The 15,000-nt window shown below is 38.3% G+C and overlaps 1 protein-coding gene across 3 annotated transcripts in view; it reads right to left on the bottom strand.

Moving 5' to 3' along the window:
* SYNCRIP (synaptotagmin binding cytoplasmic RNA interacting protein) overlaps nucleotides 1–14,545 on the bottom strand; it is a 21,661-nt gene extending 7,116 nt beyond the window's left edge. For 2 of the 3 annotated variants that reach the window (XM_026038396.1, XM_026038397.1), the window contains exons 1-9: nucleotides 14,390–14,537; nucleotides 13,364–13,482; nucleotides 13,074–13,181; nucleotides 11,323–11,436; nucleotides 11,063–11,239; nucleotides 6,149–6,284; nucleotides 5,199–5,404; nucleotides 2,217–2,366; nucleotides 818–939 (exon numbers count right to left, since the gene is read on the bottom strand). In XM_026038396.1, coding sequence (XP_025894181.1) covers nucleotides 818–939; nucleotides 2,217–2,366; nucleotides 5,199–5,404; nucleotides 6,149–6,284; nucleotides 11,063–11,239; nucleotides 11,323–11,436; nucleotides 13,074–13,181; nucleotides 13,364–13,482; nucleotides 14,390–14,537 — 1,280 coding nt within the window. Of the gene's footprint in view, nucleotides 1–817; nucleotides 940–2,216; nucleotides 2,367–5,198; nucleotides 5,405–6,148; nucleotides 6,285–11,062; nucleotides 11,240–11,322; nucleotides 11,437–13,073; nucleotides 13,182–13,363; nucleotides 13,483–14,389 lie in introns of all 3 variants that reach the window. The other variant, XM_026038394.1, reaches the window with a different exon arrangement.
* Between the last annotated feature and the right edge of the window lie 455 nt (nucleotides 14,546–15,000).

The following is a 15,000-nucleotide window of genomic DNA, read 5'->3' as shown; positions in this document are numbered from 1 at the left end:
CAAAACACGAGAGAAATCCACTGCTTACAGCAAACCCAGATGCCCAGGGTAAAAGAAGGGCCCCAAAAGTTCAACAGCGATAAGGAGGGCAAGCTTAAGCAACGCCCTGGGTATGCTAGCTCACCACCTGGGGATCTCTATTAATCTGGTAACCAACCCAGCTAGCCCGGCTTCTTGGATGCTGCACAGCAGCCCTGGCAGAAGTTATTTTTGGAAATATGGAGGGGGAGGGAAGATGGTTAGGAAAGCTACAAGATATCCTAGAAGGAAAACACATGAGGACATTAAACAGAATACATTGGCAAGACTTCCCCCCGCCCCCCGCTCCTCATGTTTAAAATCTGATAGGGCAAAATCTTTGTAAGTTTAGAAATTTCATGGGCTTGTCTATCTGTTGAAAAGGGCAAAAAAGCACATGGGGTTCCTAGTGGATACTTTAATAAACAGGGGTGCTGTATCAGTTGTCTAAGCCTGCTGGGAAGAGCACACGTTGCTAAGTCCCTTCATGTGACAGATCAGTGCGCAAGTACATGAACTTTAGAAGAAAAAGTAGAAAGTTCGCAGGTTCTGCGACCTTCAGACTTTTCCTCTGGTGCTGACATGCACACAGAGCAGAACGGGGCCTAAATCCTCACCGATACCATTACTAAAATCAGTAATTCTGACGTAAAGTGTGAACAATTTAAATGCATCCAACATTTTCAGAGAAGCCAAACGAAGTGTACACTGCAGGATAGCTACCAAGACCCCCAAAGCTCCAATTTCTGTACATGTCTTTCAGAAGTAACACAAAATATGTGCATGCATTTACACTTACATCTGATTTTTAGCCGCTTGTCTCTGAGCTTTCCGTTCTTTCCTTTTTTGATCTGGTGGCTTAGCAAAAACAATTTCAATGTTTTCTCCCTCTAAATCTTTGCCATTCATTTCTTCCATTGCCTGAAGGAATTAACCAGACTTTAAATATACTTCTAAGCATATCTCAAGTACTTTATTTTATTCTATCCTTTACAGCATGCATTTTAATTATTTGTTATCCCGAACTAAAGCAACATTATAATCTAAAGCCAAAGAGCAGAGTACTGTGGGTTTCGGAGAGTTATTCCCTTCCTCTTAACTTCCCTCTCAAACCCAGGACTGCCTGTGCACTGGTTTGAAATATTCTTTTTAGAACTGCAGTCCTCAGTCTTTGCAAACTGGTGGCTTTAATTTTCACCAACCCTTTCAATTATTGAAATGACAGAACTGACTTATGAACGGATAGTTTTTACAAGAGGGGGTACACACAAACACTACTTAAGCTAGAGATCAGTATATGTTTTCATTCCCTCATTCTACTTCTAGGCAGTTTTCCCTTATTTTACTGGAAGCCAGATATTAGGATTTAACATGCTTATTCTGACATACCAAAAATACATAAGGGAGAGAACAAGAGAGCACACATCTCCCAGTGGTCACAATGAGTATTACATATAGATTTAAAAAGCAGGGAAATTCTAAAGATTCTACCATTTCTAGGGACTTTGTAGACTCTAGAGAGCTGAACCTTGACACAACACACATCCTGTGAAGAGATTCTTCCCATCATCTAGAGCATCTGCTTTAAGGCACCGGATGAATGAGGATAGCTGAACCCCCTCGTATCCTGCACCATCCCACAGGAAGCAAACACTATATACACTGCAGGAAGGGCAGGGATTATCCTTTGATATGAGGGGAAAATGTAACAGGAGGAAAACCATCACCAAAAGACTAATAAAATCCAGGGATTACAATTGCTCAGTTGTCCTGCACTGCTCATCAAAAAGGAAAGGTGCCTACTCCACACTGTCAAAAGGAAGTCATTCTGTTCCTCGACAATGAAAGGATTACCTAAATTTCTATCACCTGTCCTAAAGAAACTGCTTTAAATTCTACCAATAATTTGGTAAGAAGTCATTCAACTTCTGCCACTTCACTTACAAATGATAACACATGTGATTATTATCTCAAATACTTATCAGCAGAATTACTTAGGACAGTCGCATCTAAGATCCAGTTTTCAAGCTAGCAACTGCATTTTCCTAGGAGACACCTACATAGGACAAAGTTATCAGTGACAATGCTTTAGCATTCATCCAGATAAAGCTTTTCCTCAAGTTAAAAGCACACAGCATCTAGATGTTGGTCTCAGTCACTACTTCCACGCACCCAAAGTCACAGCCCCCATCACTTACCTTTACTGCTCCATCCCGTTCATCAAAATGAATAAAAGCATAATCTTTCAGCTTCTTCACTCGTTCTAGCTTTCCAAACTGACTGAAGGCCTTTTCTAGGATCTCCTCTGTTACAGTGTTGGCAAGATTGCGTACGAACAAAACTTTTACCTAAAAACAAAACAATAAAAAAAAAAAAAGGACAAGTCTTAAAAGCAGGATCTGAGCATAAAACAAGTTTTGCAAGTCACTACTATTTGGCAGCACAGAAAAGGTCACTTTGTTTGATGTGTGTGCGCATGCACGCATAATCCAGAAACACATACATATACATATATATATTCTTGCCACATGAGTTGGCTGCACACCTCCATGACTGCTAGTGCTATTAGAACAGTTTTTATGATTACATAGCAAGAGCATTCTGTTTAAAAAAAAAAAAAAAAAAATCAATGCAATTTATGTTGATGTTGAAAAAATCCTCGCAGCAAGTTTCAGCTCAGGAACACTTTGAAAATTAAAAGACAGCATCCAAGGTCAGGTACGCGCCAAATAATTAACTTATCAAAACATTTCATTGTTTAGACAAGTTTTTGCTAAGGTATCTGGAGAACAGTCACCGCTGCAATATCTAGGTCAGAGGTTCTCAAGCTCTGCCATTCCAGAGCTCCTTGACTTGTGGCTCCCATGCCAGAGCTCCACCAAATACCTGAGAGCAAGACCGTGCCTGCCAGAGTAGGCTTCCTGACCCGAATCCACAGCTGGAGAAGGGAACAGGGACACTAAGGCTCACGCTGCCAGGTCAGCCCTGCACTTTCTCACAAGTCAAACGTGGTCCCTGCCTTGGTGAACAACCATTTCCCAACGATTCTGCCCAGCTGCTCCCTCCCCCGGCTCCCTAGAGCATGCAATATGACTCGTAAGGCACATGAAAACAGATATGCACCTTGGAGGGTGAGAAAGATGGGTTATCTTTAAGCACTTAGACATGCCTGAACTGCCCAATAGCCACTAAATCACCACCAAAATCCAAAGCTGTGCCAACCACCAGCTGCTCAAGATAAAAGAAAACACAGGACAGTCAGAGAAAAGTCAACCCTTACTGAAGGGATAGGAGAGGGTAACACACACCACCCCCAAGTTATGCTGCACACCACGAATCATGTACGATACCGAGTTGCTATCACTTGAAGACCTGCCCTTGCACCCACGTTCAGATTACACTAAGTGACCACAAGCTATCATGTTTGCACATTACTTGCGAGGCTCACAGTTTATGAGTGTCTCTTACTTGCTGGGGAAGCCCTTTCTTTATGCTGCCACCATGCCTGAACATCACATTTCACTACTCACACAGTAATCATTAATGCAATTAACTACAAATGAATAGAACAAACTTGTATCACTCTGTGACAGAAACTGGATGGGATGCAGAGCTCAGAGGAAAGGATACTCCAGATCGTAATTCTGATTCTAGGCCCAGTTTTTGGCAATAATACTCTAGGTGATTCTCAGGAGGTGTTAAGAATTATAGTTAGCTCCAGAAAGAAAGATTCTTCCTGTTCTGCAAGAAAGAGCCTTTTCCTTCTGCAGCAAAAAGCCTTTTCTTATTCTAGGAATGAGTTAAGTGACTCACGACCAACAAATGCCCTCTTGCCCTCAACTTCTGCATCCAGCCATAAACGAGACTCCCTACTTCTTCAATATTCCCACGTATTCATGTAATCACTTTCCCAACAAGCCTTCAGCCCAAGCTACATTCCAAGTCTTTAGCATACAGCACTAAATGTATACCGGCCGATTTTCTGCACCTTTTCCAAACTTTCCGTTTTTATTTCCCACTTTAAGTACATAACAATACAAGGAACTAAAAGACACAGTTTAGCACATTTTAAAAACTGTATGAAACAGGACAAAACATTGTCAAGGTTTAATTTTTTTAGCTTTCATTAATTCTTTAGCTTTCATTCCCTACATCTGTTAAAGTACTTCTAAGAGATATCTAATTATGCTCCTTATCACTTCCCACTTATCTACTCAGTCACGTCAGCAGAAGTCCCTGCTAATTTCTGTTAACATTTTGCTGGATTAAGACTCTTCTCTTTGAGCCAGGGAACTGATCAGGTGGAAATGCTGCCATATGGAGGAAATACCACCTCAGAAAAACTTCACCTGCAAGACTCTTCCCTGCTGCTAACAGTCTGTGGCACCAGGAATAAATAAATAAATATGACACCACAGACAGGGTAGTCCAAAAGCTCTAATACACGGACTTTAAAAGCCGTTTTCCTAAAATGAGCCCCAATTCCAGATATTTCCCGTATGGCTAATCAAGTAGGAGATCCCTGCCAAACTACCTTACTAGGTCCATCAAAGTGAGAGAAAAATAAAACAGATAAAAAACAAGCAGAGAGAAAAAAAATGTGGACATAGGCAAGCCATGAACTTGCACAGAATAACGCAGCTACGCAAGACAGTTAAAAAAAAAAAAAAAAAAAAAAAGAAAAAACTACACACACGGCCGTGCTTTTTCTGATGGTCAAAGATCAGGTAAACCGTTCCTGTGGCAAAACACTGCACGTACATAACTGAACTGTTAAAAACACTTTAAAGTTTTAAGAGTCCTGAATTTTGCTTCACTAAAATATTACAAAAACAGAATATCAACTTTCTTAACATTTCAAAGAATTTAAAAACACAGAGTTAGATACAAGTTCCAATGAATGCAACCGCTGAACTTCTCAGGAATGACTTCCAAAACCTAACTTAGAAAATTCCAGTCTTCTCTTCTGGAGTTGTAAATACAGAATTTCACTGCAATTAAGGTTTGCTCTGCCTTCACCTCTGCTATATTAAGCTACAAGCCACCAAGTACTAAGCTGCAAACTACTACAACTTTTTGGGTGACTTTTGGGGATGCTATTTTAACTTACATTAATATCAGAAAATACTTACTTTAGAACAAGGACTCTTAAATATATGCTTCCCTTATTGCTTTATTACCTTTGCCATGACTTCAGGATCTGGATCTTCAATAGGATCAGCCCATTCAACTGTAACAACATTTCCCCAGACTTTCACTTTGCCGCTCATTAACCTACGTCTGGCCTGAGCAGCAGTTTTGTGATCTTCGTATTCAAGGAAACAGAACCCCCTGTTCTTTTTCTTGTCATCAGGCTGATGATACAATATGACATCTGTAAGACTCTCTGAAATTAAGCAAAATATTTATTTGATGTGGTTTCAATATACAGTTTTGTAGTATAAGGTGGGGGTTATCTTTCCAAGAGCATTTTACAAGTAGTTGAAGAAAAAAAGGAAAAAAAAAAAGACACTTTCAAAGAGAGAAACTTTACACTATCCCAACACACTTAAGTCACAGGACACCATATTATTTGGACATTCATGGAAAAAAACGACAGGTCAACCTTGCATGATTTCAAGACTTCTAAAAAAAAAAAAAAATCAGTATTGCTTCAAAGAACTCAAGTGTATCACCTAGTAAAGCCACAAAATGTTATCTTTGTCAGATCAAATAAAGCTACCAAAAAGATCCTTATGAAATCATTAAAGATGCTAAAGCACAGAAGTCATTATGCTCTCAATCTTACTTCAATTCTGCTTTAAAAAGATTTAAAAGATCCCTTGGTTTGGAAAGCATAGAACTATCCATTTCTTTGAATTTATACTTTAAACAATGGGCCGTTATTTGCCATGTAAAATTTGGAGCTGCATACCCACTGTAATCATGTTTTTCAGCCTGCAGCAGAATAAAGCTTTAATAAAAAAAAGTTATAAAGTTAGTGATTCTAAAAGTCAAGACAAAAGGTAAGTCATCTTAGTCCAAAGTGATCATCATTGAACCACAAGCTGAAAGATGATAAAAAAAAAGAGTCATCACTGATCACATTTTACATCTCTCTACATCTAAAAAATCATGGTTACAGACTTACCTGTTACTTTGCTAAATTCTTCAACAATTTGCTCCTTGGTTTTACTCTTAGGAATAGAGCCAACAAAAAGCCTATTATTGGCAACAGAGATGCATACACCAATGTGTTTTCCAGAACGAATTTCATGATTGTTGTACTGAAAGGAAAATAATTAAACAATTGTCAGTTACAGAACATTTTCACTCTAACAGCAGCACACCAAATATTTTCCCTCTTCAATCATAACACAGTCACACATTAAAACACATTAAAATCCTAAGAGCTTAACACATACTTACTACGTTCAACTAATAGTTCTGCAGCATATCCATTTTTTCTAAGAAATCACCATTTTCACCAATAAATATCTTTCTCTTCCATTCAAGCCTCTTAACACATTCTAGAGTTTTATTCAGGGGAGATTTTTTCATATAGAACAAAATGCAGATCATGCACCTATATATCTACATACAGGCTACTACTTCTGACAACACTGCATGGAAAGAGAGTCACCCTACACACTGCATCCATGAATTCCTAAACTGAATCTTGTGCAATAAGTGACAGGTTTTATGATGCAGATTCCCCTCAAGAGATCCACAGTTAACAAAAGAAGGAAAATAATTATTATTTATTAATAATAATAAGACACCACACATACACCCAAAAACATATTCACCACAATCTATGATCAAGTCTCCCCTACAAAGTCAGTGTGCAACAGCAATTGCCAAATTCTTTCCAAGGTACTTAAGACTGTGCACAGAAATCCAAGGATATCTGTACAAACCCCTCTCCCAAAACAGGTAACTCAGAAGATTCCACAAATAAGACAGGAGTTCAAGGGACATTAAATAAATGAGGCGTCTGCAGAAAAAAATGCTTTTCATTCAGATGCACAATAGATATATACCACCTAAATAAGAAGCGAAGATAACTGCTGGCATCAATCACTTTTCAACTGAAAGCTTCGTAATACACAATTCTGTAGCTAGGAAAGCATATTTTGTGGTCAAGATTTTATTGACAAGCAGTAGGCTAACTTTAAGATTAATCTTGCTACATGTTTTAGGAACTGTTCAGCTCTTAATAAATGTTCCTGGAGAAGCAAGTTTTCCCACACTTCCTATAATTCTGTGTATTAAAATTGGGGTGAGGATGTTTATTCACACTCCATGTTTATTCACATTGGGCTTATTTGTCAAATGGCAAGAAGTGCATTGCATTGAAAAGCTTCACTAAAGCTTGACAATTAAGTCAAAAGTGAGCGAAAATGAACCCTGTATATATAAGAAATATCTGTGCTTTGTACCAGAGTAAGCACATCTCCCACTAGTTATGTATGTCCCAAAGCATATTAAAATCCAGTAAAAGACTTCTGTCTGCATTTCTCCTGCCCATGCTACAGAGAAAGAACCAACTTTGAAGGCGGCAAGAGAACAGCACAAGAGTCTGTATACATTTTACAACTATGACAATGATAACTAGACTTGTAAACATGAACTTAGCACAAGTTACAGCAGCTAAAAAAATCTTAAAAAAAATACAGCACATAACTTAAAAATCGAACCATTTATTAGTCCGGATACAAGACACAAACTGATTCTTCTTCAATTGCGTCATCTACAATGTAAGACATTATTTGACTTTTTAGTAAATCTAAGACCAAAAACTGACTTCACATTTAATTTAAGAGCCTCTCTCAAACCTCCTGACGACAAAATACTATTTCATAGTCAGACTGCATATATTTCTACCACATTCCATATATACAGTGGTTCCTAAACAGTTCTTTCATACATCAATACATCAACCACAGCTTTGCATTGCATGTTTTTCTTAGCACAAAATTACGCCTTAAATTAGGTGCTCTTAAAGATAAAGCTTGTGCTTTATTAGGTAATTAGTTCGCACATTAGCTGTAAACTCAGATTAGATGCGTACAAGCCCTCAAATGCCAAAAAGGAGTAAGGCTATCAAAGTAGCAAGGTCAGCATAACGCTTCTCTGTCCCATCACTACTGGTTGAATGCCCCAAGTTAGTCACACAAACATTAATCTTCTGCAGACTCTATAAAAGATATTGACTCTTTTGGTAAAGTTCTTCAAGAACAGGCTTTTAAACAACGGGTCAAAGTATACACAAAGTGTGTTTTGTCATTCTACCACCCACTTAAACTAGAACAGCTCATGAGAGTTTATTTTCAGCAGCAAACAACAAGTTGTAGTGCTGTGTGTAGCTGGCAAACGGTTTAATATGCAAATCTGCACAATTCACCTGGATCTACACTTTGATCTAGCTTTACTTGCTCTATTCAAACCCAGTGAGAGGGCGTGCTTCCCTGCAAGCTCCAACACCCCAACTGTTGCACCTCTACCTACAGAAAACATATGTGCACAAAGTCTGTTCTTAGAGCAAAATCTGCAACTACAAGCTAGTATGAGGGGGAAATGAACATGTGCGCAGAACACAAGTGGAAATGTAATTCCTAATCCAGACAGTTTAAAACAGACATTAAATATAATTACTCTCCGAGCTGACTTTGTAAAGACAATGCTTGTGCAAAAAGAACATTAGAGTTGCCACTTCTAACTTAACCAGGATTGGGGAAGGGGTAAAGGAGGGAGGTCCAACTGTGCACCGGATTAAGTAGGCAACATAAAATTAATCAATGTTAGTACACATAAGTCTTCTCAGCACGAGATGATGCTACAGCATCATTAATCAGGACTTGAATCTTTCAAGCTGGGAAAAAGTATCTGGGTAGTGTATAAGACAAGCCAACGTCAACTTTATTCACAGTTTTAGTCACTTTAATGTGATGTTGTCTTAAAGTTTATGGATGATACAGCAGCCAAAGATGAATCACTTAAAAGTACTGCTATGCTCACCGATAGTGCCTGAAGACAGCTCGGTTTACTCTCTGCTGTTGTTTATTGACAAAAATCTCCAATCCATCCCTTTTACTAACACACAGAAGTCTACAAGCAAGAGATTTTTATTCATCACATTTTGCTATATGTCAGAAGCTCAGACAGAGAAAAAGCACAAAACTTTTAGGAAGAAGATGGGAAACAGCAACAAAACTCCGATCCCATTGAGTCTGGAAAGCTGGGAAACAAACTGCCTGGGCATCAGAAGATTAAATCAAGTATCGAAAAAGAGTATTGGCTGTTAACATCCTGGGATGTTACAACTGACAGAAAGAAGAACCCAGCAGTTCCAAAGGAATTTCAGCAGTCTCTCCACACACACACACACACACACACACACACACACACATACACACGTGATGGACAAAAGATTTCCAACAGCTCTCTGCAACTGTCGTCCAGGTACCTGTCTTGCAGGTACTCAAAGCACTCTGAGACATTTGTCTCTGAAAAAAAAAAAATTATATTAAAAAAAAAAGCTAGCCAAATACTGATGGAACCGTTTAAAAACTGATAAATGCCACCGGATCCAGCTTTCCCAGCACTTTTTTCCAAGTACTGCATTCAGCGGCTATTTAACTTAAAAACAGAACACTTGAACACTTCTTCATCTATTTTTTTCTTGCATGTCAAAGGTATAATACTGAGCTATATCTATTTCTTCATTGATATCATTTAGTGGAAGACAGAGGCCAGGATCTTTCTGTTACTTTCAGGGAAGCAAAATCTGTTTAAAAAGCCTGAAGAGCATGGTACACTAAGCAAAATTAAGCTAATAAAAGATTCTCTTTGTCTACTAGGGGTCCTCTGAGAATATATTTGGTTAGTTTTACTGTTCTAAGTCATGTGCACTACTCCTAAAAGTTCACGCAAGACATGAAGAACTAAGTTGACAATAAAAGGACACAAAAGTATGCACAAAATTCAAGGATCCCAAGTATATCCGGACTGTAGACAGGAACACCAGAAGTTCTCAAATTAAATTAATAATAACAATAATGTTTAATGCTTAAAAAAGCCTCATCTTCACTTTGCTTTGTCTTTACAACAGACTTAAGATGTCACAAAATCACCTTACCAAGAGATGCACCTAATTCCAAAACTCAGGTTTAAATCTTACTATATCAATATGCCTCAGAATTAGTATGCTTAGAACGCGTGAGGGTCCTATTATGCACTGTAAGCTCATATATATCAGCATAGATGCATAATAATAACTATCTCTCATTGCAGTAATAACTAATTCAAAGAACATAAATTCCACTTGACAAAAAAAATAAAAGGCAGGGGGACAGTGGGTTTTGAGTTGTTTTTAAATAATGGAGGCTTCATGCATAAAACCTGGAAAGCTTGTTAAGAGTGGCCTAGTCCTTCAACCATGCTATTTCACACCTCTGCCTAGAACAGCAGATAAAATGTACTCTAATCTAGCAGATTTTCTATCATTTTTCCAGATAGATGCAATAGACAGAAGAGAAAGTCATTATTCCCATTTCAACTATCTTCAGAAATTCCATGACTTTAGAAGCCTTTTCCAGTGTGGGGCCCTCTGCTGGTGCACAAGCAAATGTGAAGACACAGAAACCTGACCATCTCTATCTTTTGGAAAAGGGGGGAAATAAAAATAAATAAATAAAAGCCACGAACTTATCTGCAAAATGCATTCAAAAAGTAGACAGATCAAAAGTCACTTCTACTAATACAATTTCTGTTAAGAATACAGGCTCATCTAATTGCAACAAGCAGCACTCCACCAACTTTTTCCTCCTTGACCATAACATGCCAGTAACAATTTATACACAGAATTCTGTAGAAATACTTAAAAAAAAAAAAAAACACCTAGTGGATGTTTATGGAATAACCTAATAATAACAGTTTCTTCTTAAGCATTTAAGCACTAACATGAGGACAGCTGCTTAGAAGTCAGAATGGTTTAAAACAAAACAAAAACAAAAAAACAAAACAAACAAACAAAAAAAAAAACAGAAATAACAAAACTTACCAGTTTAACAGCCTCCTGAGCTGCCTCTTTAGTACAAAAAGTGACAAAAGCATATCCTCTATTTAGACCAGTTAATGGATCCATCATTAAACGAAGATCCCATATAGGGCCAGCTTTCTCAAATAATGGAACAAGCTCATCTTCAAATAAGTCTCTTGGAATCTTGCCCACAAATATCTACAACAGACATATACAGCATAATTTGTAAAAAAAAAAGAAGTTCAATAAATATATTTACACAAAGATCTGCTTTTCCTCACCTCTGTACCAACAGAAGGCTGCTGTCCTGAATATACCAACTCTGGAGGAGGTCCACCATACTTTCGCTGTCCAGTAGTGACATCAAGAGTGTAGCCTGTTCTCTCCAAGAGTGCCTTCAAATAAGAAACTTAAATTTTAAAGATCATAAACCAATTCAGCTGATTTAGATACACTTCATTCACAAAAACAAAATGTTTAAAACTGTACTGCTTTAAAACTTTCACATGTAAACAAGCTTACTGCTAAACACTTCAGTAAGCATGTGGCGGAACAACTATTAATACTGCCAAATAAAGAAAAGTCATCAGAAAAATAAAGGTTCACATGGAGGTTTACTCAATTCTTTCCTTTTTATACAAAGAAAAAAAAAAGACAAAGAAAAAAAGTAGCCAAGTAATAGAATAGAGAGCTTCCCTTTAATTAGAAAGATCTTTACAGTCCGAGTCACTTCTTGTTTTGGCATGCCCAATCCTGCAAACATTTATGCACAGAAGTTCCCTTCACTTAATGAGATTACTCATAAGTGTGAAGTAAAGAACACATGTTTAAGTGCTTGTACTCCTGGAGCTCTGTTCTTACTGAATCGGGTACCCCACCACTGAAGTGGTGATACTACTTATTTTCTCCTATCCTGTCCAGTATACATCTCAAATTCCTTGTGAACACATTCAGCAACCCAGTACAGAGGATTTCCACTAGAACCACTGCCCAGAGGTACAAATACATTTCTGATTAAAAACGTTAGATGGCATTCAGTATGCATATATACAACAAGAAACTCTTGTAGAATTAGCCCGAACTTTGTAGGAAAAAAAAACACTATACACAAAGAGCATACTAGACAAATCTCATTATAATCAGGAGTTAAAAATAACTTCATAACCTGAAAAATGCAAAACAAAATTTTATGTGCTTTAGCCATCAGCAGTAAATGCTATTGTAGGTGAGTCAATGAAGTCTTCATTTTAAGTTAGTGAATGTAATTTTTTTGTGATGGAGACTGGAACCCATACCTATTTATTGAAATTTATAAATATGGTATTCAACCCTCAAAGAGGAAAAAAAGAAAGATATTTTGGTTTTGCAAGCTACATAGCTACCTACAGTACTTTAATAGCAATTTTGCACTTTACACAAAAAAGTTGAGAGGTATTCTAAGACAAAAATTAGCATACTTCATTGTTAAGTTTTAAGCTGGAATACACTTACTGTTGTAAAATTAACATCAACTGTACCTTGCAACTCCAATACACAGAGTGCACAACAGAAAACTGATACCAAGAAATAATATGGCCATGAAGACAATTTTGCATATAGTTTCCATAACTGTACAACGATGACATAATTAACAGGCTGAACCCTATATCCTCTCCAGGTCATTTTCTTCAGACACATGTTATCTTCTCACTACTTCCCAGTTACCTTATATCTGAATGAGGAGGTGTGGATTTTCAGTCAAAATGCTGAAAAGTTGTGCAAAATAGTAAAACAGTCAAACTGTTTCAGCAAGTGGCACACCTCAGTGTACAAGTATAGCAACTTTTCAGGTCTTTCACTTTTATGTGCATTCCAGTCACAGCTTCATCTTGAAAAAAATTTAAGTTCAATATGATAATAAGAATTCCCTAATGGTGATAATCTAAAATAGCCTTTACTAAAGCACAGTTCCCAAAAAAAAAAAAAAAAACCACACATCAGTCATGACAGCTTGAAAAACCACATGTGTAGCGTATACCTTTTATGTACATACCTTAATTTTTGCCTCATCTGGTCCTTTGCTAGAATCTGCCACCTTGGTCCCCTGTTTTTCCCTCTGCCTGTACGTCTTCATGACTCCACATAGAAAGGCACTTTTGTTCTGCAAAAGATGTACTAATCTTCAGTTCTGCAAACATGACAAGCCAGAATCTAACTTGGCTTTGAACTAAAACAGTGTTTTACATATCACATATGGATCGCTGAAGAGACTTAAGCAACCCTCTTGCCAGTCTGCTAGCAGTTTATCCCTCAACAATTATATTCCAAATTGCTTAACATTACCTGAACATGTGAGAGATCGCTGTCTTTAAACTGCTGAAGCACTGCCAATGCACCTTCTTCATTAAATTCCTTTAAAGCTTCAATAGCCCTTTCATCTAGATCACTATGTGCAACTAGCCCTAGAGAAAAGAAAAAAAAAACATACTCATTATATTTGGGCATTTGTTTAACCATATTTAACACCTCTAATAGATCTCAGTGACTCCGAAACCAATCACTGAGTAATGTAAGTTACTATACCTAAGAAACCACTTATTGCTCTCCGAGTATTTTTTTAACGTGATCAACGTGATCTTTCTGTCAAAAAGAAGTATCACAAAGTTAAGATCCAGAGCAAGTGTTATTGCATTTATGTTTCCATTCAACTTCTGTGAAATCCAGATGTTACACAGGCCAAGTTTATTTTCAATATCCTGCAGCTGAATACAGAAGGATCCATCAAAACCTGACTTAAGCTTGACTAGCAAAGGTAACTTGATACATTTTGAAGAGACTATAAAGACCATATAAACTACAGCACTAAAAATGACAACCGCAATCCAAAAAAGAAAAAGAAATCAAGCCTAAAAAAAAACAGGCAAGCTGTACTATGCCTGAGAGACACAATAACCATCCGTAAGCTCAAATGCTACCTCACTAAGTATCATTTCCAAGAGAAGATGACTACCAAAGCTTCAGTTATCTAAATTTACCCACAACCACTATACGGATGCACTAGGACCACATCACCTACTTCTCCGAAAAAACATCTGTCATCTGTTCCAGCTGTTGCTGCAGCTGCAGGTAGACTTTTCCTCCTTCCCACCCCTCAACCCAGGTGACCTGGCCCGAGACCTTTCTCTCAAAAATACTGTGACAAATTAAAGCACTGAGTTTAAAAAAAAAAAACAATTTTTTTTTTTTTTTTTTTGGTAAGACTGCAGTCCCCATACTTTTGGAAACCACAAAAAGTTGCTATTTTAGCCCAAAGACAGCAGAATCCAATAAAATATTGTAAAGTGTGGTTTTGCAAGTTTCACATCTTACCTGCAACGTAAATTTCATCTAGTTTTTCAGCAACTTTCTGTGGTAAACCAGCATCAAGCAATGTCTGGAAATGCTCAGAATGGGTAACTGCAGCAGAAGTATCCATGGGCTCTTCAGTACCATTCCCATTAACATGTTCAGTAGCCATGTTTCCAGATATCTGTTCAAATGCAATAGGCAGCACAATTAAGCTAGAGTCATCTTCAAGCGGCACAATTCAAGTGACAAAACATGCAACAGACTGCTCTGGTCTTGCAAAAATAATAACGAGAGTGACAAAGGAGGCACAAAAACCTGCGAGCTCGTCCCCTGATACTTCTGGCTGCTCGGACAGATGCACCAAATTCCTGGGAAGAGGCGCTAACACAAAGGAGAGCCCTAGCGCGGCTGCCTCGCGGGGGTGGGGTGCCTCTCACTGCAGGTTTTGCACAACCCGGCCGGGCTCGCTCTCGCTCGCTCTCTCCCTGACTCACCTCCCCCTGCCTGTCTCTCCCGCACTCCCGGCGAAGCTCCGCACAAGTTGGGAAGGCAGCGAGACGCCAATGGCGGGGGCGGCGGGAGGAGCCGCGGCCGCCACATGCGCCGCGACACCGACACGCGCGGCGGCCGCG

This window comes from Nothoprocta perdicaria, unplaced genomic scaffold (assembly GCF_003342845.1).
Source record: "Nothoprocta perdicaria isolate Ctin4 unplaced genomic scaffold, notPer1 scaffold_21, whole genome shotgun sequence".
In the NCBI taxonomy this organism is placed as follows: domain Eukaryota; kingdom Metazoa; phylum Chordata; class Aves; order Tinamiformes; family Tinamidae; genus Nothoprocta; species Nothoprocta perdicaria.
Note: the sequence above shows the minus strand (reverse complement) of the source record. Positions and strands in the feature narration are given on the sequence as shown.